Source organism: Siphateles boraxobius, unplaced genomic scaffold, assembly GCF_051911475.1.
Source record: "Siphateles boraxobius isolate OS27281-9 unplaced genomic scaffold, OSU_SipBor_1 12, whole genome shotgun sequence".
Taxonomy (NCBI): Eukaryota; Metazoa; Chordata; class Actinopteri; order Cypriniformes; family Leuciscidae; genus Siphateles; species Siphateles boraxobius.
In genome coordinates, this window is record NW_027508722.1 from 33,912,501 (window position 1) to 33,939,401 (window position 26,901).

The 26,901-nt window shown below is 39.8% G+C and overlaps 1 protein-coding gene across 1 annotated transcript in view; it reads left to right on the plus strand.

Moving 5' to 3' along the window:
- The window catches only part of scn5lab (sodium channel, voltage gated, type V-like, alpha b), a 202,059-nt gene that overhangs the window by 49,222 nt on the left and 125,936 nt on the right, over positions 1-26,901 (plus strand). The window contains exons 5-8 of the mRNA XM_077219213.1: positions 3,562-3,690; positions 8,038-8,129; positions 11,326-11,574; positions 19,713-19,776. Coding sequence (XP_077075328.1) covers positions 3,562-3,690; positions 8,038-8,129; positions 11,326-11,574; positions 19,713-19,776 — 534 coding nt within the window. The remainder of the gene's footprint in view (positions 1-3,561; positions 3,691-8,037; positions 8,130-11,325; positions 11,575-19,712; positions 19,777-26,901) is intronic.

The following is a 26,901-nucleotide window of genomic DNA, read 5'->3' on the forward strand; positions in this document are numbered from 1 at the left end:
CATCACAAACAACATCACAAACACAAACAACATCACATTAAGTCATTTAGCAGACGCTTTTATCCAAAGCGACTTACATTTGAGGATTAAACCAAGCGAGTCATCGTGGAGAGGCAAAAAAAATCCATTCATCCATCAACTTATCCATCCATCCATCCATCCATCCATCCATCCATCCATCTTTCATCCAACCATCTATCCATCTTTCATCCATCCATCTATCCATCTTCCATCCATCCATCCATCCATCTTTCATCCAACCATCTATCCATCTTTCATCCATCCATCTATCCATCTTTCATCCATCCATCCATCTTTCATCCATCTTTCATCCATCTTTCATCCATTCATCTTTCATCCATCCATCTTTCATCCATCAATCTATCCATCCATCCATCCATCTTGCATCCATCCATCCATCTTTCATCCATCAATCTATCCATCTTTCATCCATCTTTCATCCATCCATCTATCCATCTTTCATCCATCCATCCATCCATCTTTCATCCATCCATCCATGTTTCATCCATCCATGTTTCATCCATCCATCCATGTTTCATCCATCAATCTTTCATCCATCCATCCATGATTTGATGTATTACCTGTAAATGTATGATTCTCTCTCTGCCTGTTGTTCAGCTGCTGTATCTCAGTGTTTCTCTGCTTGTCTGTTGTTCCGCGCTCATGTCTAGCTGTCGGTCTAACCATTGTCCGGTGTGTCTGTCAGTTGATCTGCTTGTCTGTCTCTCGGTTTGTGTGTCCATCATCTCCAGCTTCAGTAAAGGCCTCAGCAACCCCAGCAGAAGTCAGCCCATGCGTACGTACATCCCAGTGGATAGACCGGATTTATCCCATGTTTTCCCATGCAGCTCATACAGTTTGAGATGAATGTGGCCTACAGTGTAAGTAACTGTAGGAAACGAGGCTTGTGCTTGTAGAGAAGCACGCAGACCTTTAATGAAGACCCCTTTCGTGACGTTCTGCACCGTGACTCACAAATAAACCCAGCATCTGATATCTTCATGTGAAGAGGTGTTCAAGCATGTAGCATGCGACGACAACACCTGTTTTTGAAGCGAGTGAAGTCGTACCTCTCAGCACCCTTTAAAGAGATTTACACATCAAATTTACGTCACATACAGTGACCACAGAAAGTATCACAACGATTTTGAACACTTTAATCACACTTGTACATTTGTGAATGTCTTTGCTATATATAGGACCTACAATTAAAGGAATAATTCACTTAAAAATGAAAATTCTGTCATCATTTACTCACCCTCAAGTTGTTTCAAACCTGTATGAATTTCTTCTGAACACAAAAGAAGATATTTTAAAATGTGTGGGTAACCAAACAGTTGACTGACTGACCCCATGTACTTCCTTAGTAGGAAAAAAAATACAATTGAAGTCAATGGGGTCCATTAACTGTTAGGTTACCCACATTCTTTAAAATATCTTCTTTTGTGTTCAGAAGAAGAAAGACATGTATACAGGTTTGAAACAACTTGAGGGTGAGTAAGTGATGACAGAATTTAAATTAAGTGAATTATTCCTTTAACACTTGACAAGCGGCGTTGGCCAGTCGCCAGTTTTTATGAACTCTAACAATGCGATGTTCTGAGAACATGAACAGATGTGAACGATGTCGGGACAGTCGACGGGCCTCTTGCTCAGACAGTGTCTCAGACAGACTTCTTACACTTGAAAGGACATATTCACACTAATTTATGTCAAAAAATGCCAGTCTCCTAGTAAACACACTCGGTTATGGCTTGAGTGAACATAAACATTTGATAAAAACAACAAATGTGTATCAGTATATTTGATCCGTGCATTCGCTCTTAAAGTGACAGCACCCTAATATTCCTGCCGCTCTCTGTGTTTTAATGTTAATCAAAAGGACAAAGAAAAAATTACTCCCTGCTTTCGACTGAATAACTTTTGAAATTTTAATAAGTTTCACTTATTAGTGAAGACTATCCAGTGTTATTTTACATTTGATTACTTTATTCAATGTCTCTAGCATTCTACCATTACATGTCTTAAATAATGTTTTAAAGTTATATCAGTTAGGCAAGTAGTTTTAATCTGTGGCATCTAAAAGTTTGGTGCCATACATTTGGTGGTAAGAATTATTTATGGCTGGTAATAACAATATAGCATTGTTATTTTAGTTATATATTATTATAGCATTCATTCATATTTGTGAATGTAGCTTAATCTTTTGTCATTTTTATGCATTTTCATTTCTTTTCATTTTAGTTTTAGTAATTTTAGGACTTATTTCAGTCACCAATGCAACATTTCTAATTTTCATTTAAATATTTGTAAGTTTTTCATATAATATTTTATATCCGCTTTATTCCAATTAATCAACGCTATTTAAATGTCACTTAGATATTTGTACTTTTTAAATTACAATTTTTTAATTAATTAGCAATTAATAGTTAACAATAACAAAACAGCTATATACAGTATGTGCGAATGTAAACGCTAAATAAATATCGCACGAATTGATATCTTGCTGCATAATCCATTGACATTCATATATATTTCAAAAGTGTAGCTAAAGTGTGTAAATACATTTTGCGGCCACTGTATGCATACAGGGACATTTTGCATCTCACGGACAGGCCCAGATGCGAATCTACAGTCTTTTTATGCATCTTCCACACTGAATTTGCAGAAAATCTATGGAATTCTGGGATTCACACAATATATAGATCAAACCAAGAATGCTTCTCTTTTATTGGTAGCTGAAGCATGAATGAATGAATGAATCAAAATATTTCAGGAATGGGAAGCAGACGTGCAGAGCTTTATGAAGGAAAGCTGTTCCAATTCTTCGGAACTCTGTTGAACTTTCTTCGGAACTCTGTTGAACTTTCTTCGGAACTCTGTAGAACTTTCTTCGGAACTCTGTTGAACTTTCTTCGGAATTCTGTAGAACTTTCTTCGGAACTCTGTAGAACTTTCTTCGGAATTCTGTAGAACTTTCTTCGGAACTCTGTAGAACTTTCTTCGGAATTCTGTAGAACTTTCTTCGGAACTCTGTAGAACTTTCTTCGGAATTCTGTAGAACTTTCTTCGGAACTCTGTAGAACTTTCTTCGGAATTCTGTTCTCGTAGATTCCGTGTGGGTCTGAAATTTAAAAAAATGCACGCTTACAAATGTGATGAGAGGTATGATACAATCCGAAATTAGATTTGACTCACAAATACACAGAGCCGAGTGAAACTAGGAGGATAAATATGAACATAGGAATTGCACTTCAGAATGCTGCATCTCTCATCTCTCTGCTGGAGGGTCTCTCGCTCTGATGGTCAAAGACGCGCTGGACTTCAATGGCCATTCTTGTCTTGAGGACCACCAGTTCATCAAGCTTCGACTTGCCATTCATGTCACAGGGGCTGCTGGACCGTGAATGTGCTTCACACCACGTGTGTGTGTGTCCTGTGTCCGTCATGATCTCTCTGTGTGTGTGTGGGGGGTTTCCTCACAGTCCCTTCCTCACAGTCTGAATTCCTGTCCATCCCTTCGTTCTCTCTTCCGCCCAGGTACACGTTCACTGGCATTTACACATTCGAGTCGTTGATAAAAATCCTGGCGCGGGGTTTCTGCATCGGGCCCTTCACCTTCCTGAGGGACCCGTGGAACTGGCTGGACTTCAGCGTCATTGTTATGGCGTAAGTTATTATTTCATGCATTTTGTCAAATAAATGATCTCTTTGACCCCTCCATGTGCAAGTCACCCTAAAAACAAAGAGAGATATTACACTTTATTCACTTTATTACCAAAAAATAGACATTAGCACATCACTACACTATTACTGTATATTATACTATTACTGTACATTATACGAAGTTGTAGATAAAAGTATGGTTAAAAAACTATTTCAGTCTTTCACGTTTAATTCGATGATTACTTGTGAGATTTATATTCAAAATTGTTTAAAGTAAATTCTATACCAAATGTTTGTCAGTTTATGATTTTGCTCTGGATTAGACCCTAAAAACATAAAGAACGATTTTTTTTTTAAAAGAGAGAAATAATTATTTTATTTTATTCACTATTAATTCACATTATTGCACTGTAAAAATATTTTCCAATCTTGTAAATAAAACAAAGATTATTAAAGTATGTTTAAAATATACTATTTTAGTCTTTCTACCTCAAAAATAATAATGTTCAATTGTAATTTGTTCAATTGTAATGTTCAATTAAATTTTACTTGCCGTTTTGTTGTAATTATTTGTGAGATTTATTTTTTAAATTGTCTAGAAGTACTTTTTTTTCAGTGTATAATTTTATACTGGATTAGACCCTAAAAACAAAAAGAAAATATTATTTTTTACTATATTATCTAATTATTGCACTTTAAAAAATTATTTTATAATTTTATACGTTGTGAATAAAAAGTATGGAGTATGATTTACGGGAAAAAAAATACTATTTCAGTCTTTCTAAATCAAAATTTTACATTTAATTAAATTGCTGTTTCATTGAAATTATTCGTGAAATAACTTTTTTAATAGTTTTAAAGTAATTCCTACTCTAATTTTTCTTTTCAGTGTTTGACTAACCTGGATTAGACCCTAAAAAAGCTTAATATTTTATTGAGTTCAATATATTATCTAAAAATAGACTAGATTATGATTTTCCATTACCGTAATAACGATTGGCTGCTGTAGGACGCAGAGCAACAGAGATAATAATGAAACAATAAAAGCTGCTGTTGTTATTTTCAATAGGCTGTAATAATCTAATCTAACCGCTTGACCCGTCAATGATAGAAGTGAGAAGGAGAGACGTCCATATTTGTGATTAATTGTTATGAGGGGTTGCGTGTAGAGGAGCGCGAGCACTTGCCCCGTCCTTGACCCGAATCCCAAAACACACGTCGCCATGGCAACTAAGGTGAGCGTGGATGTGGACTGATTCCCGGGAGTCGAGCATCATATCGATGTGTCACTGAGTGCCGTTCACATCCAATAATATCATTCTCACCTCAGTTACTGGCTTGTTCACTTAAAAGAACATTTCAAATCTGAAATATCCTGGGGAATAAACTTCAAAAGTTGCCTAACCACGGATAGAATATATTTTAATATTGTTTTTACTTGTTTTTAGTCTTATAGAAGGCTTTAGAATATGATGCATATTTTTATGAACATTTATTGTACATATAATGACTGTAAAATGCAGTATTTATTATAGTGTTTAATAATTTACAAAACTGAAGAAATTAATACTTTTATTCATCAAGGACGCATTAAATTGATCAAAAGTGCCAGTAAAGACATTTATAATGTTACTAAAGATTCTATTTCAAATAAATACTGTTCTTTTGAACTTTCTATTCATCAAAAGTCCTGAAACATAAAAATGTATCACGGTTTCCACAAAAATATGTGTTTTCAACATTGATAATAATCCTAAATGTTTCTTGATCATCAAATCATCATATTATAGTGATTTCTGAAGGATCATGTGACACTGAAAACTGCAGTAATGATGCTGAAATCACAGGAATAAATTACAGTTTACATAAATTCACATAGAAAACAGATATTTTAAATTGTAATAATATTTCACCATTTTTACTGTATTTTTGATCAAATAAATGCAGCCTGGGTGAGCAGAAGAGACTTTAAAAAACTCAAATGAAATCGTATAATTTAGCCAAACACCCGAATGCTGGATTTCTCTGAATCTCAGCGTCTCCGAGACTCTTACAGTGATGAAGAGCTTATTTCTCGCTGCTCTTTATGGCTTTATTCCTCAAGCTTTAACAGGCCTGTTGTCCTTGACCCGGGAGTCTGAGCGACGTCAGATGGACTCCGGCTCGACCGCTGCAATAAGTCACGCTTGTATTGGGATGTTGACTTCATTAAACCCAGACGGATGACGGCGAGCGGACATCTTATTGCCAAATAGCAGTTTTCTATAGAAACAGCTCAGCTGTGGTCAAGCATCAAGCGTAATCATATTTTAATGTGATATAGTGTATCTTGTATACCAGCAGCTCAATGTACAGTAATATAATCAGGGTAATGATCAGAGAGGATTCAATTTTATATGGAAACAAAGCCGACAACGTTATACGACTTCATCCGGTCTCAGCTACTAAATCTGTGCCGACTTAAAGGGACAGTTCACTCAAAAATACAAACACTGCAAAAAAAGTTCCACATTTTTGTCTTGTTTTCCAGTACAAATATATAAACATTCTTAAATCAAGATACATTTACTGGAGAAGCAAAACGACCCAAGATTAGTTTTGTTTTCTAAAAAATGTATCACAATTAAGGATTTTTGTTTGAAATAATAACAAATAATAAGAAAAATGTTCTTATTTTCTGACCCATTTGCTAGATATTTGTAATTAAAGTAAATTAAAGCATCCAAAATAAAACACTTACCACAAAAGATGATATATATATATAATATTTTATTGCTGCATGTCATGTGATAGAGAACTGTAAAGCAACCAAAAATAAAACACTTAGTACGAAAGATGAAATATATATATTTTTTATTTAAAATGTTTAATTCTGCATGTCATGTGATATCAGAGATCTGTGAACTAGAGTGCGGATCGGGACGAATTTTTTTGTCCGAGCCCGGCCCGCGTCCGACAGAGCAGTAACCGAACCCGACCCGAGCCCGACAGGCATAAAGATATTTATGTCCGAGCCCGACCCGAGACCGACAGTTAAAATCCCATTTTTTTCTCATACTAATGACACATGTGCGTTTGTTTGTGTGGAAAGCCTGCTTTTATTAAGCAACTGTAGGAAGACATTCGGAAATGTGAGCAGGATGAGTGCATCAGCGCACGGAGAAACAGGCGCACTTAACGCAGGCGCGCATGCACGTGTTTCGTTGTCACGGCTACATAAACAAATTTCCGCACACAAGAAGACAGATGTTATGGTAATATTTTACATGTATTTTACCATAAAAACGAACGTTTGCATCACGTGAAAGCATCAGGCACATTGGCTACCAACATAATAACCTGTTTTAAATTTAAAATGTTCAATGCCATATCGCGCTGATGTGACTGAGACCGACCCGAACCCGAACATAATTTCTAAATATCTGTCCGAACCCGGTACCCGACGGGTCGGGTATCCATCCTCTACTGTGAACATGCAAATGTGTTAAATTCTTGAAATATTAACTTCAAATATTTTACGCTTTTATATTTTATATTTTTTAGCTCAAAGGTCACAAACAAGTTTGGAAATCCCTGAAAGCTTTCTGTGAATTTATATTGCTATTTTGCTAAATAACTTTATGGTTCTGTTCATGAGAGCATCATCAATATTCACTTTGATTGTATAGAAAATAATAAATCAGCAAAAAAAAAAAAAACTGTGTTCCACAGAAAGAACTAAAGCCATTTAGATTAAAAAAAAATAATAATATAAATATTAAAAAAAAAATAGATTAGATGCTATTTATATATTTTTTTCTTTTTTCTTTTATAATTCTTTGGGTGAACTATTCCTTCCTTAAACATTTTTTTTTTGTAAACTATTTCTCTAATAGAGTAAAATGTACAACATCATATGAGGTTGTTTAGTTTCCTGACGCTTTAATTTTCTCCCTTTTTTCTCTTTCAGTTGTTTGTCCTTTTATCCATATAACTGTAATTTGATTCTGCAGGTTTCTAACTGAATTTATAAAAGTAGGCAATCTGCAAGCTCTCCGAACGTTCAGGGTCCTCCGCGCTTTGAAAACTATTTCAGTAATTCCAGGTAAGACGTTCCTGAATCTGTGCGCAAGGAAAACAGTTTACTGTGTTGCTCTCTGTCCAAGTCCAATAGCAAAAAAAAAAAAGAAAAAAAAAAAACAGGATAAAAAAAAAACTCATCCGGTTCTTCCCGCGTTGTGTTCTCCAGTCATCTCTTTCCCGCAGCTCCTGAAACTTCCCAGCATTCCTGCTTCATTCTCCGCTGTGTTGTTGTTTGCCTGTTGTTGGTGTTGTTGTCATTGTCTGTGCTCCAATTCTCGCTTATTGCAGATATGTTACTGAGTTTGTGGACCTGGGCAATGTCTCAGCGTTACGGACATTCAGGGTTCTGCGAGCACTGAAAACTATCTCAGTCATCCCAGGTGAGAGGCCGACGAACGCCAAGGCCTGCAGTGCTAATGGATGACCCAAGCATTTCCAAAACACTCTTGGAAACATGCAGAATGTAGAAAATGAGACTTTTGAGATGGGCAAAAACTGAAACCAGCCGCTTTAAGTGGACAAAACCTCTCTAAAACCATCAGACCAGACCAGCCTTTGCATTGCAAATTTATTTATTTTTTGTCTCGTTTTCTAGTACAAATATCTAAACATTCTTAAAGTCCCCCTGTAGTCAATGATCGTATCCCTTAAAACTCATCTTTGATCACCAAAATGACATATTTATACGTTTTTTCCTTGAAAAAACGTGCCTTAAAATATCTTGAATGTAACTCGACACCCTTGCCTCATTTAGTATTTGCGGTTCTATGAATATGCAAATGAGCCCCGCCTCCACTCACTCCCTCCCTCACTCAGAGATCCACTCGTTTACGATCACACGTTGATCTGATTGGTTACAAGGTAGTTTGTGACGTCAGAAACACCAGCGATTTCAAAGCGTGTTTTTGAGACCGTCTTTGGTTCACTGCAGTTTTAAGGAGACTTATGAGTTTACACATGGTTTGTCTTAAAGCATATTAAAAACACCACATAGACATATAAAAAATATTAGAAGCTGGATTTTCACCACATGGGGACTTTAAATTAGCCTACATCTCAGTTTTCGGTTCTGAGTCCGGTTCTGAAAGTATACAAATCCATTAATTTTCTCCATAAGGATATTGATCTTAACTTATAAACCTACTGTGAGCTAAGGGTTGTGAATCGATGGTATATGCTATTGCTGAAGCCATCAGTCCACATTATTTCAACTTATTTTTAAAATAATCATGTCTAACTGTTAAAAAAACTACATTACCCATGATACTGTACAGAAAATTCCCCTAAATCAGAGAGCTGCGGTGAGCCAATACCGGCAAATAACTCTTAAGCTCCGCCCACTCTGATGAAGCATGCAAATTATGTAATCAAGCCAGTCTTGCGATGCTGTTAAAATACTTTTGATTTTGATTCACAATGATTCATGGGATTTTAGTTCTTTTCCTCAAATAAACCATTAAGTACACAGTCTAGTATTTTCAAAAAAAATTTTGCTTTAAAGGAAAGTTTATAATGATGTGTTTCACCTCATAGCTGATTGGTTTGGTTATATTAGTTAGCACTGGTTATATTAGTTAGCACTGGTTATATTATTTAGCACCGAACTTTAAGTCCCTATGGAAAAAATGAATGTAAAAAATGGTACCGGAACCGACGCCAGGCCCTGTTGCTCAGTTAAAGCTGTTAACATTAGACACATTAGAGCTTCTTACTACAGGTCACTTACACACACTAGTGAAATGCCATCAGGGTTGATGGGTCGAGTTACCGTCACCTGTCAGCGCTGGGTTCAGTTAACTCACCCTAAGAGTCTCATTGCACCGTGGTGGTTGACATGTTAAAGGCATGGGTAGATGTAGAGGAACATGACTTTGCATGATGAGCCAATGAGCCGACGCTTCTTGTGGAATCAGAAACACAGCTATACACATGAAAGTTAAAAACACACACATATATATGCTTAGACATTAAATATGCGTGTAAATTCACGCATGAAAAGTGCAGGTTCTGGTTCCACAGAAGCGTCTGTTTTGAACTGTCACATTTTGTGTGCTTCTCGCACCCACAAATGTTTGTGAAGACAGACCTAGATGTGCCGTGCTGTGCTTGTGGTTTAATGTGTTTGATTGATGCATTAATGATGTGATCCAGGGTTTGGCAACATTCAGAACGTGTTAGTTTGACTTGAATTGGCAATAATTTACTGGAAGTTGAATTGGAATTTGATTGGGAAAAAATACTGAATTGCAATGGGGAAAAACAATCAAAACAGTCACAAAAAAAGTTTTTTTAACAGTAATATTTACATTACTTGGGTACACTTTATATTAAGGTGTTACAGTGTAATTATAAATGTAAGTACTGTGTAATAATAATTAACACATGTACTCACTATAGGATTAGGGTTTGGTTTAGGGTTAGTTGCATGTAATTATGCATAATTTATGAAACTAACAGTGGAATAGTTTAAAAATAAATAAATAAAAGTATATTATTAATATATTATTTAATATATTATTTTCATATTTTTGAGTATTTGCAAATTTGCAACATTTTATATAGACCTATATATATATATATACTTTTTTTTACACTCTTTCAGCTTAATAATTAAAATATGTATTAGACTAAAAAAGTATAGGTCACATGAAAAATACATAAAGAATGTTTGTAGTTATTAAAATTAATTAAATATACAAAAATATATTTTTAAATATTATTATTGTTAATAATAATTTTTATTTTTATTATACAGTTTTCATGTCACCCACACCTTTTCAACTTAATGCTAAAAATAATAATTATTCATGTACTATTTAATAATATGTGTCTATATATATTTCAGTGACAGTTCTGAATTTAATAGTCATGCTCAATCAAATTTTTTAAAAAAGTTTTATTGCAAGTTAATAAAACATTGTAGTTTATACAAGGTAATAGATCAATGAATTATATACACATATAAAAGAAAGAAAAACGTACACAGAACACATAAAATAAACACACACACACACAAAAAGAAAAACAAACAACAAAAATAGCTAAATCTAAATATATTGATCTAGTGATGTATGCAGGTACACTGGTAAGTTTAAGCAATGGGCTATTTAAGAAATATAGATAGAAGCAATATTGAAAGATTCATAGTAATTGTAATAGAGTTGTAGTAGAAGTAGAGGCAGTATTATTTATACTAATAATAATAATTATACCAAAAATAATAATAGTAGCAATAGTAGCGGTAGCAATGGCAACAAATAGCATTCATGATAAATACAGATAAATTCATGAAAATAATAAAAGCAGGAGTAGTGGTAGCACTTTATTTATAATATTAATAATAGTACTTATAATAATACATAGATCAGTCAGTACAATTATTGTGGCTCTAGGCCTGGAAGCCACTCTGCCACTGCCAGTGAGCACAATCAGATTTTGAATGGTGCTCAACCCTGATCTAATGAAATGACAATTGCTTTGATTTGATCAACTACAAATTAAAATAAGTAGAAATGAGCATATGATTTCCATTGAGTGTAGTGATCAGCTTGTGATGTGCTGGTGTTTCCCGCTCAGGCCTGAAGACCATCGTCGGCGCGCTGATCCAGTCGGTGAAGAAGCTGGCGGACGTCATGATCCTCACGGTCTTCTGTCTCAGTGTGTTCGCTCTCATCGGTCTGCAGCTCTTCATGGGGAACCTGCGGCAGAAGTGTGTGCGCAGCACCACACACTGTCTCAACACCACCTTACCTTCATACAACAACAGCACTTTCTTCTGCAATAACAGAACCTGGCCCTCGCTGCAGGATTTTAACAATAATGAAGGTCAGTGCAGCTCAAACATGGACTTCCTCAAGTCGATCTTCTGTATGTAAAGCCCTAGTCTCTAGACGCTAGTGCTGTCGCTCTAATGTTATTGGTAGAGTGGACGCCTGGCCATATCTATAGAAAACACCATCACAAGTGATATATACAACTAAGAGTTCATTCTAATTTGACTGGGGATTAAGCTGAAAAGAATTAAAAGTAGCATTATGCTGTTGGAGAGTGTTGTTATATTACCACAGCAGAGTAAATCATTTACTAGATTAACAATCAATCAACAAATTAAACTCACTCATACTGTCATAAATTACTAAAGCGTCATTCGAATTTGACAAATGTGACCCTGGATCACAAAACCAGTCATAAGTAGAACGGGTATATTTGTGGGAATAGCCAACAATACATTGTATGAGTCAAAATTTAAAATAAAATTTATGGCAAAAATCATTAGGATATTAAGTAAAGATCATGTTCCATGAATATATTTTGTCATAAATGTATAATGTATAATGTATAAAACATTTATTTTTGTGAGTGAATGCAGCACAATCCCGAACATAAATGCACAACTTTAAAGGCGATTTTCTCAATGTTTCAATTTTTTTTTGCACCCTCAGATTCCAGATGTTCAATAGTTGTATATCGGCCAAATATTGACCTATTCTGACAAACCATACATCAATGGAAAGCTTATTTATTCAGCTTTCATGTGATGTATAAATCTCAATTTCAAAAAAATGACCCATATGACTTGTTTTGTCATCCAGGGTCACAAATAATCAATTTTCTTGTCCCTAATAGTCAAGATAATGCGGGGGAAACTGTAAAATGAACTGCAGAAGTGCTAAACTTGCATCATAAAATTACAACACACGAACTATCAATGTATGAATCAAACTCACAATAGCCCTATTCGCACAGGATCAGTATTATCTTCGGACCTCGTGTGAATTAGAAATCAAACATATCTGAATTTCGTTTGGCGCATTCGCACGGGATAAGCGAAGCCTGTGATTTCACTCGAATTACTGACTTATCTCCCGGATATGATGTCAATAGGCGATTGCTTGGAAATGTCTTGTCGTTATTATAGGTCTAGCTGTATGATATATCATAAACAGAAGAATGTGCCTTACCGTACGCTGCTATACATGTCATCCATCTCCATCTAATCATTGTTTTTGCTCTTCTGATGGTTTTCAGCTTTCTCTTTCTGCAAATTGTATAGTTGTATGTGTATAGCAATATGACCCAGCATCCAAAATACTATTAAAACACTCCCACGCAGCCGCCATCCTTCGCGAAAGATGGATAAAAAAGCGCACAGGAAACAAAAACCTTGAAAAAATGATAAACGACCGGGCCAAATCACAGAGATGCCGATTCGCACGGGACTAATATTATCACAGGACCTCGGTGTTTGGAGAAATACGGTAGGTCATTTGCGGGGGAATTTTTACTTTATATTATACTTTATATTATACTTATCCCTTGCAAATAGGACTTAAGACTGTCGACAGTTTCTTTTCCATGCATCATTTTATTTTATTATATCCATGTAGTATGTGGTTACGGTCAAATCATATAAAACAGTGAAATCGTCAGCTCCACTGACAGTCCCTCTGATTGGTTGTCGCTCGCGAAATTCGCTTCTCATTTGCATAAAGTTGAAATTTATAAACTTTTGTGGCGTGTCTCGCGTCGTCAATTGCATTCTTGCATTCTGTCGCCAATGGTCAATGTCATATGAACATTGGTCAAATGAACATTGAGGTTGAATGCTTATCAGAAACAATATCTTCATCTCATACATCAGACGTGTGGCCGAACGGTTGCTAAGGTCTTCTGAGTGGGTTTTAGCTCGTTGCTAGGTGTTTTTTTACTGGTCCGAGTCACAAGAGTCCACCTTCAATTCTCTCTGAGGTTCTGGAGTCGAGATGAGATTAGACTGAGAATCGAGTAAAAGTGCTTTAAAGTGAGATTATAGAGCTATAAAAATGATTGTGAAGCATTCAGGAGACTTTAGTAAAAATATCATTACTTTCTAGAAGAAACCATTGAAATATAAAAAAGTTGGTCTTTTCTATAATCCATTTTTGATATTATTTACTTATTGTAGGCCTGTATATTAATTAGCTTCCATTTTTATAATTTCAGTGTTCAGTAATTTTTTATATGCTTTTTTTCTTATTTAGTAATTTTTAGAACTTCAACTTAAAATTTAAATTCTTTAAAGTTTTTAATTGAATATTTACATTTCATTTTATTTCAACATTTTTATTATAGCTTTCATTTTTTTGTTTCAGACTTAGTCATTTTGGTATGTGCTTTTGTCTTTATTTATTTATCTTTAATTCTTTTTTTGCTTTGATTTGTTTAGTTATTTTTCTTTTAGAACTTCAACTTAAAATTCTAATTCTTTAAAAGATTTGTTTTTCTTTCATTTTCTTTGTTTTTTTTGTTCATACCATTAAAAGGTAGATTGGTGAAATGAATTACGATAAGTAAGTCCTTGACTAACTGCTAGTTGGTTTGACGAGTTAAGACTCTTAATATGATGGTTATGTTTATGCAACATAATCATACTGTGGTTACATAATCATACTTGTTTGCTACTTACAATTAGCGTTGATTGAATAAATACTTCAGACATAGTCAACAAGAGATTACCATTTGACTAAATGTCCTGACTGAAGCCTGCAGCCTCTGTCACACTGATCACATATTGTAATATGAAGCATGTTGATCATAATTCTGCAGTTATATGACTAGAGTCAGAAGAGTCGACGTCTAAGATGAGATTCAGTCTTATTTTGGGTTGGTCTCATTTCATTAGAATAGCAATTAGGACAGAGCTGGCACTGGATAAGTTGACCTGCAGAACGCAGATGTAGGACACAGACAGAAATAGACAAGACTTTCTCCTGATGTGCTTCGTCATGGTGTTCGTGGTCCAAAACACAGAGAACAAAACACTCCTCCTGAGTTTAACACACTTTACAAACCACTGTTAATGGAGTTTGAAAGGTCTGATGGACTTGATGCACCTACACTGCACAATATTCATCAAAATGAAATACAAGAAAATATATTGGCCAACAGGGTCAAGAAAATAATCTTATTTGAAGGGGGGAAACTAGTGTATTATTCTGGCTCCACTGGCAAATGTATCTTGATTTAAGGATGTTTAGATATTTGTACTGGAAAACCAGACAAAAATACTGAGGAAGAAAATCATTTTTTAATTTTATTAATTTAATTGTATAGATTGTATTAACTGTATAGATTTATAAAAAAAATCAAATGATTTGTATATAAACATGTAATAATAAAATTCTAATAATACATTTTTATTGACTTTTGTTTTCATAACGAATTTATACAAACATATATTAAATATTGAAAACCAGGTCAAGGAAAAAATATGCATATGTTTACCAAAATGCGCTAGATTAAATTTTTCTAGCTAGAAACACCGATTGATCGATTACATGAGACATGATTCATTTCAGTAAGTTATACTGTATCTTTCAACATTCCTTCTGATGTTCATTCATGTTTATTTTGCTGCTGTAACTAGTAGTAAAGAGGAAGAGATGATCGGTTCACAAACCGAAGCCACTCAATGTTATTTACTGATGAATTATGTTATAAACTAGTGTTGGGCATCGTTTGAATTTTAAAGATTTCGATTCTGCTTATCGATTCCAATTCTTATCGATTCCTAATTTTGATTCCAAAAAAGTAAAAAAAAAAAACGTAGATATCATTCACATTTAGTCTTGCAAAGCATTGTAGCTGAATGTCATAGGCTAAACGCTAGGCTAAAGAACACTTGCACAAGGAAAGTTTGCCTGTGGTTTAAAAATACCATAGAAAAACAACTAGCCTAACTAATATAAATGTCAAGTATTATTAAAGACAAGTAAACACTCAGTTATTTAAAAAGAACAAATAACAAATAAGCAATCACAACTAAATAAATACAACTGAACAAAGATACGATCGAAATAAAGTGTTTTAAGATTTTCAGGTGCAGAAACTGTAATCAAATGTAAAATAACACTGCACTTTATAAATAAAATATACATTACAAAAATAGTTACAAAAGTTATTCAGTCAATGAAATGCACACAAAGGAATCGATGAGAGGAATTGAAATTTTAATTTTAAAACATGTATCCAAATCCTGACCTCAAGTAATATAATAATAATAATAATAAAAACTTTATTTTTATATAGCGTCTTTAAAGCAGCTTCTCAAGGCGCTTTACATAATAGAACAAACAAAGTGTTGTTTTAGGAACCCCGGCAAGAAGTGCATTGCAGTAGTCAATGCGGGAAAAAACAAAGGTATTAATAAGCCTTTCAGTCACAGAGTATTCGATTCCCCTATATAAAACTGATCGATTTTGAAAGCTGAGACTTTGTTTCATATTAAAAGCATGAAAGCACAAAGTGTATTAGCATTATCCGATGGCATATGCTACAAATAATATTTTGTTCTTTCATCAACTGAAAACAGCATAAACTAAAAGAGAGACTCAAATTGATTAAAAATCAAGAAATCCACATTTTTAACCCAACTTTAATCAGGAGTGTTTCCCGTACAACGCCGTAATTCGGCGTAACACTACTATAGTACGATACACCGTTGAAGAGACTGCATAAACAGCACCTTAAATTACATAATCCCTGTCTGCTAACTGTGGTGTCTTTTATAATATGTTGTTGAAAATTGTGGCGTCTTTTAAATTGTGTTGTATCGTATTCAATTTCAATGTTTATCTGTGTTATTTTGTACTGTGATGACCTGACGGGGGACAACAGATGTAAAGTAGCCTTTGGGCTAATTCTGGCATATTTACATTGCTGAAAAGCTAAGATGTCCATTAATATGCACTGTCCCTTATAAATAAATAAACAAGCTAGTCACGACTGTTTCCCGAAAGTGGTCGTTCAACCACGTTGGTTTATGAGGTCACGCACGTGGTGGAGTAATAACTTCTTTTAATGAAACTGTTTGAGATCGAATTAAAGCTACAATATGTAAGAATTTTGCATTACAATATCCCATAATCTCAAGGCCAGTGTTATATATTTTGTTAAGTTGATTACTTACAATATCCCAAATGTTTCCAACTATTTTTAAATCACTAGAAAATTGCGATTTTAACCAAGGAAACGGGGCGTTACAGCAGGGGGAGCTGGGAGTCGCCAGTCAATTGCGTCATATCCGAGTTACCCTCGGTTTCCGCTCGTAATGCGTGGAGTTCTTGACAAATGCGGAAGTTGTAGTTGTAGCGTCTATCAAGCTACAAACGTTAGCTTGTTTCGTGCAGTCGTTACGGAACACAGTTATTCTTTACCGATTGCAGCTGGTTCTGTCGACAAAGCATGCCTAATTTTATATTTTCCAAATGTAGCATTTCGTTAATAGTTATGTTTATGTAAGGGAAGTATTATTGCTTTAGATTTGTGTTTAGTTTATTGACATTGTTTATCACGTCTGATGTTTATGGCCATGTAAATAAATATAGAATGTGTTATACATAAAGATTAATCAGTATTTTGGCAAATGATGTGGGTATGTTCGAATGTACTTTTACAACAATTGTTTAGAACACGTAAAACTGCACAGCGTTATCACAACAATGAATTCGACATACAGTAATATCTATGATAACCAATTTAGTATTAAACCTTACTTTTCTTGCGGTTAATTCATTTTAATGAAATAAAAGTGTGATGATGTTCAAGAGTCATGAAGGAAGAAGACAGGGGTCTGCGTGACTGGGACTCGTACTTTATTAAAATAAAACAAAACAAACAAAAGTCGCACACAACGCGCATTCACCGTGGCAACCGCGACGGCACAAAACAGTTAAAAAATGAGAGCTCGGATCCACCGGTTTTCTTTCTCTGCGTCAAATTTTCTCTCCAGTCTCTCTCTCTCGTTCCAGCGCGCGGCTTATAAGCGGTCTCTCCACGCCGATCACTGCAATAAGACACAGGTGTTCGTCATTTGAACTTGACCTACTTCCTGGTCGTCTCTTCTCTCTCCCATTACAGGCCGCGCTGAACCACGCCACCCTCGCCACAAAAAGCATTTCATTATAAAAAATAAAAAAAAACTCATCCATGAATATGATTTTCCGATTCCCGTCTGACTTATTTACATCCAGGGTGGAGTTTAAAACGACAGTTCCCATCATTCCACGCTCCTTCACATCGTCATCAAGCTACGCCGTTGTTGTTGTTTGGAATGTAGCGCCCTCTAGCGGCAAACAACTCTTGCATATTGTACCTTTAACGCTAGATTTACTATAAATAACAGACACGTCATTTGAGGACTATTTCTAATTATCCTCAGTTATTTTGCTCTATTTCCAGATTCAATCATCGGCTCGTTCTTACGCACTAGAGTTCGTTCACACATGCACAGTCTTCAAAAACTATGCTCTTGACAAACTTAAAGAAGTAAATGACATTTGTATGTATTCTAAATAAAAGACACAGATTGTACTGAATGTCAGCTTGCTTACTTTGCTCAAGATCAGAATTTATTGAGTCCACATGTTATGCAGACAAGAAACTGTGCTTCTGACCACATGTCGAGATCTGTCGTTCAAACACACAACTCTGCGATGCTGTTTGCGAATGTTCGTTGGAACGATGGTTTCGGGAAACGCAGACTCGTTGAACTGATGATAATGACGAAACTTTCAACCATAGTTTCAAACCAAAAGCACCTTGTTAGCGATCAAACACGATATATTCGGGCCGATAACCGTGCGCTCCAGGACAGTTCTTAAGGTTATGCCGACAGCTGGACGGTGAGATCGGGATTCGGGACGTCTGCCAAACACGAGCGCTAACGTTTCCATCGCTAGCGGCTCTCGAGGGATGAAGCGAGTGAGTGAGAGACGGCATGAAAATGACAGATAAAATGGAGGGATCTGGATGACAACCTGAGTCTGATGTTCACGTAATCTCTCTTAAACTGGGGAACACACACAAGTCAGTCACACTTTATAATAACTGCACACTATTAATAATTAGTTAAACAGTTAATTCATCATTTATAAAGCATTAATAAACATTAATAAGTGGCTTATAAATACAGCTATGAATGATTTATTCTTGTTTTAAAAGCATATATATATATAATGTGTTTAATAATTGTATTTTCATACTTTATTAATGATCAATTTATCATTTCTAATTGAAGTATTGCATTATTTACAAACCAGTTATTTAAGAGTTGTCACTGGTTCATAAGATCACTTAGAAAGTGTGAGTACATGATTAATAAACTATTTAAATGTACATTCTTGCATCTTATTATTCAGACATATAGCAATAGTTACTTAGTGCGCTAATAAATGCTTTATTAACATGTATTTCTTTTGTAATTCAGGGTTCATTCAGTAGTTATAAAGTATTTAGTAGTGGTCAATTGCATTTATAAAGGAGATTTAAAGGCTCAGTTAAATATTTGTGTGTTCTGTATCGCTGTTGTGTTCGTTTCCTTTTTCTGTTTAGAAGCGAAATGAGCCTTTAAAACTCATTTGTAAATGCTTTATAAGGCATATATCATTTCCTCACTAGATGAACTAATGATTAATAGCATGCAGTTATTATACAGTGTTCACTGCATCTCTTCAAAACCATGCAAAACAATGAATGTCTCAACAGTTTCTGCTTTACATCCACATGTATTGATTGCAATGCTGAGAAACATTTCAAACTCAATCTAAAGTTGGTCAGCTGAAGTCAGATTGAAGCGTTTAAGGGGCTGGTATGTTTTATATATGTAACTATCCAATTTTGTAATTAATAATTTAAGATTCTGAATCAGAGCTGGGTTTTTCAAGCACGTAAACAATGGCAGGGTTTGAACCTCCAGTACAGTGACAGCATTACATGTTTTAATAATAAATGGCATGTAAATATTTATCTGTGAATGCTGTCACTTTAATTGAGATTCCATTTAAATACAACCTAAAAAAAAACACTCTGAGATTTATCTGAGATGAAAACACTGTATTTCTGAGAGACGCAAATCAGTCATAAATCATCTGCAGCATTTGCCTTTTTTGAATCTAATGTTTTATTTATTTGATTTATTCTTCCAGATAATTACTTCAAAGTGGAAGGAGCCAAAGACGCCTTAATATGTGGGAATGCAAGTGATGCTGGGTAAGTTTAATGTGCTCATGTATCTAATGTGCTTTGATTGAATTACATGAGACACTTGAGGTTGTGGCACAATTATTTCACCGTGGTTCTTTACTTAATTAACGATAGTTGATGTTAATTAGGTTGTTTTGTATCTTTCAGCATTCCTTCTGATGTTCATTCATGTTTATTTGGTGCTATAATTAGTAGTAAAGAGGAAGAGATGATCCGTTCACAAGCCGCTACAGATTGTGCGAATTTACTAAGACAGTGATGTTAAAACAGCATATTTGGCATACATATGATTGATGATGCGAACTATATATACTGGTGAACAAATGAACCCAGAATATGATTGTAAAATGCAAAGTATGACTTTTTTCCCATTGAAACCCATTATAGAAAATGCTTAACGTGCATTATTCACATTCTTGGGTCCTCTGCTTGTCTACACAGTATATAGTATGGGTAACACTTTAAAATAAGGTTCATTAAGGTTAAATAAGGTTCAAACAGTGCATTAACTAATGTTAACAAATACAACCTTTGATTTGTATTCGTAAATCTTGAAATCAATATTAACTAAGATTAATAAATGCTAAAGAAGTATTGATGATACTTAGTTCATGTTAATTAAGGTAGTTAGCTAATGTTAACTCATGAACCTTATTGTAAAGTGTTACCGCATCATCTATTAGGTGTATACTGAATTTAATCTTTTATTATCACGTTCTTAATATATTAGGATCACGGTTTAGAATTTCTGCTGTTTTTAGTGATTGAAATATGCTGTTTATGAATCACAAGTGCCCAAAATTTGCAGTTCATTCACATATCTTTGTTTTTATTCTTTTGAGAGAAATGGTTTGTGGTTTGAAACAGATGGAAGATAGTAAACTATGTGAAAACTATGTATGGAATGTTTGGTCTTCGTCACTGTATTTCAAACGTGGCTCAGCCAATCAGGATTCAGGGGCGGAACTATACGTGTTCTAAAAGTGACATTAACACTTTTGAATGTCCAAACTACATTTGGAAAAGTCAGCTTATGTGTACAGCTGCTTTAAAAGGGCATAACGGATCTAAGAGGCAGTCAGTGTTGAGTCTGACTAAAGTAAATATAGTTGTGTCTCTGAAGTGTCTGACTCAGCAGAACTGCATGTACATGTACAGTCTGAGTCAGTGGCCTTGATTAACTCACATTCAGACGCCAATAACGCCCTTGAATCAAGAGGAAGGTGTTTGTGTGAACTGGCCCCGAACTGCTTTTTTCATGATATTTAGTCAAATGAATATTATGTACAAAATCGAGTCTACAGCAAGTGGTTAACCTAGGATATATATTTTTTTTTAAATGTTGTGACAATTTCTCATTTAGGGCCACTAACATGTCGCATAGTTTTGACTCTTTGAGATGTTGTGGAATGCAAGTACAACATTTCTGACGTTTTTGATGTTCGCTGGTCAATTTGACCCGCAATTTCACAGATTCAAAAAAGTGAAGATTTTTATGCATTTTTTAAGTCAGTTTCCCAACTACTCTTAGATGGAAATTACATTTACATTTATACATTTGGCAGATACTTTTATCCCCAAAAAATTTACACTGTGTTAAAGGCGTACACTTTTATCAGTTCGAACTCATGATTTTGGCATTACTTCAGGAAAGCACACAAAAATAAAACAAAAACAATGTAAAATAAAACAAAATACAGTTTATAATATTCATTTTTTTTTTAAAAATGGTTAAAAAATAGTTCCCTTTCGTCCTGGGAACTCCGACGTGTCGTCGGGGGAGTTCCCTGACGAATTGGGATCACGCTAGGGAGCCAACCGTCTTCGAGAGAATTAAAAACGAGCCAATGGACATTGGCATGCAAGATTTGCATTCCGCGACCCGCCCACCAGCGCGGGTATAAAAGGCGGAAGTAAACATTGCGCAATGCTTTTTGCTTCGGAGCCATCCAGTGTGTCTCTCTGTTGAGCTAAGCTGCTGTCTCTGAGAAGTTTTAAAACCAACGAGTCCTCTTTGGAACAAGAAAGGATCCTCGGTGCTGGTGTTACGGTACTATTGAGCGACCATCGCCTCCCGCGGCCGGCCGTTTCTCTTAAAAAAAAAAAAAAAAAAAAGCTGTTTTAACGGCTGGTACTGGTGGTGAGTGCAACACACGGGCTTGCAGTTTCCCCGTTGTGTTTGCCGCGGTGGTCCCTCTGTGCCTCGGCACATAAAAGAGCATCTTTTTCTGTCTAAAAGAGCAACACGGGCGTTTCGCGTCCTTTTCAGGATGTCGTTTCACCCGTGCGTTTCTGGATGCGGTCGACTTCTCCCTCAGGAGGATGGTCATAAACACTGCCTCACGTGTTTGGGCTTAGGGCACGCTGAGGCAGCGTTTATGAACGAGTCGTGTTCTCATTGCGGGAACATGACTCTGGCGATGCTGCGTTCGAGACTGCGAACCCTGAAATATGGGGGAGTCCCTTCAGAGAATCCCCGATCTAGTTCGTCTGCCGGTTCAGTTCAGCAGACGGCTACTTCGGTGATTCCTGTTGGTGAGCGGATGAGGGTTACCGTGCGGAATGTCCCGTCTGGTGAAAGATCCTCACGGGCTTCCCACGCCTCTAGTAGCTCGTTGCCATCAGGTGTCCCGGCGGCGCTTCCGGGACCGCCTCGTGCGGTCCCGTTTGTCTCCTTCGGGGCACCGCCTGAGGATCAGATGTCGATCGCGGCATCGGAGGAAGAGCGGTCATCTTCTGGTGATGACTCAGCGGGTCTACCCCCTTCGGGCGTGGTGGCTGCGGCTGAGCCGGATCCAGAGATGGCCGCTATGCTCGAAAGGGCAGCTGCGAATGTCGGGCTCGTCTGGAACCCTCCACCGGGCCCCGAACCTTCGCGGCTGGATGATTGGTGTCTCGGAGCGGGCCGTGTTGTTGCCCCGCGGCCTGCTCCAGTACCATTCTTCCCTGAAGTGCATGAGGAGCTTAGGAAGTCTTGGCTGGCCCCCCTTGCGACCAGGCGTAGGCAACCTCGCTCCTCCTTCCTCACCACTCTCGATGGAGGAGCAGCACGCGGGTACGAGGGAATCCCCCCAGTGGAGCGGTCGGTTGCGATGCAATTGTGTCCTAAGACCGCTTCCTCCTGGCGGGGTGCCCCTTCACTCCCCTCCCGCGCCTGTAGGTTTTCCTCTGGTCTGACCAGGGATGCCTACATGGCGTGTGGAGACGCTGCTTCCGCCCTGCATGCCATGGCGCTGCTGCAGGTCCACCAGGCCAAAGCACTCCATGACATGCAGGAGGGTGGTTTCGACCTGGGATTGCTGCAGGAGCTGCGTGCGGCGACGGACCTCGCCCTCCGGGCGACGAAAGTCACCGCACGTTCCCTGGGTCGAGCGATGTCCACTTTGGTGGTCCAGGAACGCCACCTGTGGCTCACCCTTGCAGATATGCGCGAAGCGGAGAAGAACAAGCTTCTCAACTTCCCCATATCTCAAGGGGGCCTCTTCGGCGACGCGGTGGAGAGCTTCGCCCAAGAGTTCTCCACCGCCCAGAAGCAGTCAGAGGCGATACGGCACGTCCTGCACAGGAGGCGGACTGCTGCTGGTCCGTCCTCTGTGGCCGTAGAGCCTCCGGCTGCTCGTCGCCGAGGTCGCCCTCCCGCGGCCGCTCCTCCTTCAGGGCAGCAGTCCAACCCTGGAGGCCGGAGGTCTGGTCGTAAGAGGGCGGCCAAGCCCGCCCAGACGCCACCCGCCCCTTCCAGTAAAAAGAAGGGCGGGAAGCGTCCCTGAGACGGGCGACCTGGTCGAGGTGCTGGATCCTGCTCTTTCGGAGGGTGCCCCTGCACGCCTCCTTCCCCCGGGGGAGGGCCGGGTGGAGAATCTTTCTTTCCTTTCTGTTTCTGTTCCGCCGCTGGCCACTCAGTCAGCGGTACCCACATTTTCAAAAAAAGAGCAGTTTCTTCTTCCTCCTCCAGGTCATCCACGGCCGAGACTGGTGGGCACACAGTCTCCCCCTTCCAAGAGGCCCAGAACGGCAGCGTGTGCCGCCCCCGAGCGCTTACACCCCCGTTCCCCTCTTCCCAGTTTACGGATAGCAGTGACGCAGCCCCAGCTGCGTCACTCCGGTCTGTGGCTGGGCTCCGAGGCGCAGAGACCGGTGCACGAGGAGGCAGGGCCTCGTTCCTCGTCTCTCCCCCTCCCTTCGCCATCGGGCAGTCCGCAGCAGAAGGCCCACGAGCCTTCTCTGCCGCCTGCTCTTCGGTGGAAGCAGGTTGGTGTCAAGCACGCCCAGACCCCGCTCTTGGTGGCTACAATGCCACCAGACCCGGGTCCCTGTCTTCCACCTCGCTGCCCCTCCGTGGGTACGCCGGTGGTCCGAGTGGGTTCATTGGGGCGATACCTGGAGGCATGGTTAGAGCTTCCGAGTCCGTCCCGCTGGCTCATCCGCACCATTCGGTTCGGCTATGCAATTCAGTTTGCACGCCGGCCCCCCAAGTTCAGCGGCATCCACTTTACCCGTGTGCGGTCGGTGGACGCCCCTGTCTTGCGGAAAGAGATCGATGTCCTGCTGGCGAAGGACGCGATCGAGCCGGTCCCTCCTGCCGAGATGAGGTCCGGGTTTTACAGCCCCTACTTCATTGTACCCAAGAAAGGCGGTGGGTTACGACCAATCCTGGACCTGCGAGTCTTGAATCGGGCCCTGCACAAACTCCCGTTCAAGATGCTCACGCAGAAACGCATTTTCGAATGCATCCGTCCCCAGGATTGGTTTGCAGCGATCGACCTGAAGGACGCATACTTTCACGTCTCGATTCTTCCTCGACACAGACCGTTTCTTCGGTTTGCTTTCGAGGGTCGGGCGTATCAGTACAAAGTCCTACCCTTCGGGCTGGCCCTGTCACCCCGCGTCTTCACGAAAGTCGCGGAGGCGGCCATTGTTCCCATGAGAGAACAAGGCGTTCGCATCCTCAACTACCTCGACGACTGGCTAATTTTAGCTCACTCGCGAGATGTTTTGTGCGATCACAGGGACATGGTGCTTCGGCACCTCAGCCGGTTGGGGCTTCAGGTCAACCGGGACAAGAGCAAACTCTGCCCCGTGCAGAGGATCTCTTATCTCGGTATGGAGCTGGACTCGGTCGCCCGGACTGCGTGCCTCACAGAGGAACGCGTCCAGTCAGTGCTCACCTGCCTCAGGTCTTTTCGAGGCAGGACAGCGGTTCCACTGAAACAATTTCAGAGGCTCCTGGGGCATATGGCAGCCGCAGCCGCAGTAACGCCGCTCGGCCTGTTACATATGAGACCGCTTCAGCGCTGGCTTCACGATCGAGTCCCGAGGTGGGCGTGGCACAGCGGCACGTTCCGGGTCAAAGTGACCCCGCACTGCCGCCGAACCTTCTCCCCGTGGTCGGATCCTGTGTTTCTACGGGCCGGAGTGCCCTTAGTCCAGGTTTCCAGGCATGCTGTGGTTTTCACAGATGCCTCTGCCACCGGGTGGGGGGCCACGTACAACGGGCATGCAGTTTCAGGTCTGTGGACGGGGCCTCAACTGCATTGGCATATCAACTGCCTAGAGTTGCAAGCAGTACGCTTAGCCTTGCGTCGCCTCAGAGGGGTTCTCAGACACAAGCACGTACTGGTCCGTACGGACAGCACTGCGACCGTTGCGTACATCAACCATCAAGGTGGTCTACGCTCCCGTCGTTTGTCGCGACTCGCCTCCCACCTCCTCCTATGGAGTCAGAAGCATCTGAGGTCGCTTCGTGCCATTCACATTCCAGGGGAGCTCAACCGTGTGGCAGACGAGCTCTCACGGTTGCCTCCCCTGCCAGGAGAGTGGCGACTCCATCCCCAGTCGGTCCAGCTGATTTGGAGTGTCTTCGGAGTCGCACAGGTGGACCTGTTTGCTTCTCCGGACACGACCCATTGCCAGTGGTTTTACTCCCTGTCCGAGGGGACCCTCGGCACGGACGCCCTGGCTCACAGCTGGCCCCGGGACCTGCGCAAGTATGCGTTTCCCCCAGTGAGCCTTCTGGCACAGACTCTGTGCAAGGTCAGGGAGGACGAGGAGCAGGTCCTTCTTGTGGCGCCGTATTGGCCCACCAGGACTTGGTTCACCGAACTCTTGCTCCTCGCGACAGCCCCTCCTTGGCCGATTCCTTTGAGGAAGGACCTTCTTTCTCAGAGACGGGGCACTCTATGGCACCCGCGTCCAGACCTCTGGAAACTCCATGTCTGGTCCCTGGACGGGACGCGGAGGTTCTAGGTGGTCTACCACAGGCTGTGGTAGACACCATCACTTCCGCTAGAGCCCCCTCGACGAGGCGCCTCTACGCGTTGAAGTGGAACCTGTTCGTCGATTGGTGTTCCTCCCGTCAGGAGGACCCCCGGACTTGCCCGATCGGTGTCGTGCTTTCCTTCCTGCAGGATGGGTTGGAGCGGAGGCTGTCCCCCTCCACCCTCAAAGTGTATGTCGCAGCGGTAGCCGCGCATCACGATGCAGTGGAAGGTAAGTCCCTAGGGAAGCACGACCTGGTCATCAGATTCCTTAAGGGTGCCAGGAGGTTAAATCCACCTCGTGTTTCGCACCCTGTACCCTCTTGGGACCTTGCTCTGGTACTTAGAGCACTTCAAAGTCCCCCCTTTGAGCCTTTACTGACGGTAGAGCTTAATATCCTGTCCATTAAGACGGCGCTCCTGTTGGCATTGGCCTCTTTCAAGAGGGTCGGGGATCTGCAGGCTTTTTCGGTCGACGAATCGTGCCTAGAGTTTGGGCCGGGCCTTTCTCACATTGTGTTGAGACCCCGGCTCGGATATGTGCCCAAGGTTCCTACCACTCCCTTCGTGGACCAGGTAGTGAACCTGCAAGCTCTGCCCCAGGAGGAGGCGGACCCAGCCCTGGCTTTTCTCTGTCCCGTCCGTGCCCTGCGGGTTTATGTTGACAGAACGCAAAGCTTCAGAACCTCAGATCAGCTCTTTGTCTGTTACGGAGGCCGGCAGAAGGGGAAGGCCGTCTCCAAGCAGAGGTTAGCCCACTGGTTAGTGGATGCTATCACCCGAGCATATGAGTCTCTGGGTGAGCCTTGTCCTCCCAGGCTGCGCGCTCACTCCACTAGAGGTGTTGCCGCTTCCTGGGCTTTGGCTCAAGGCGCCT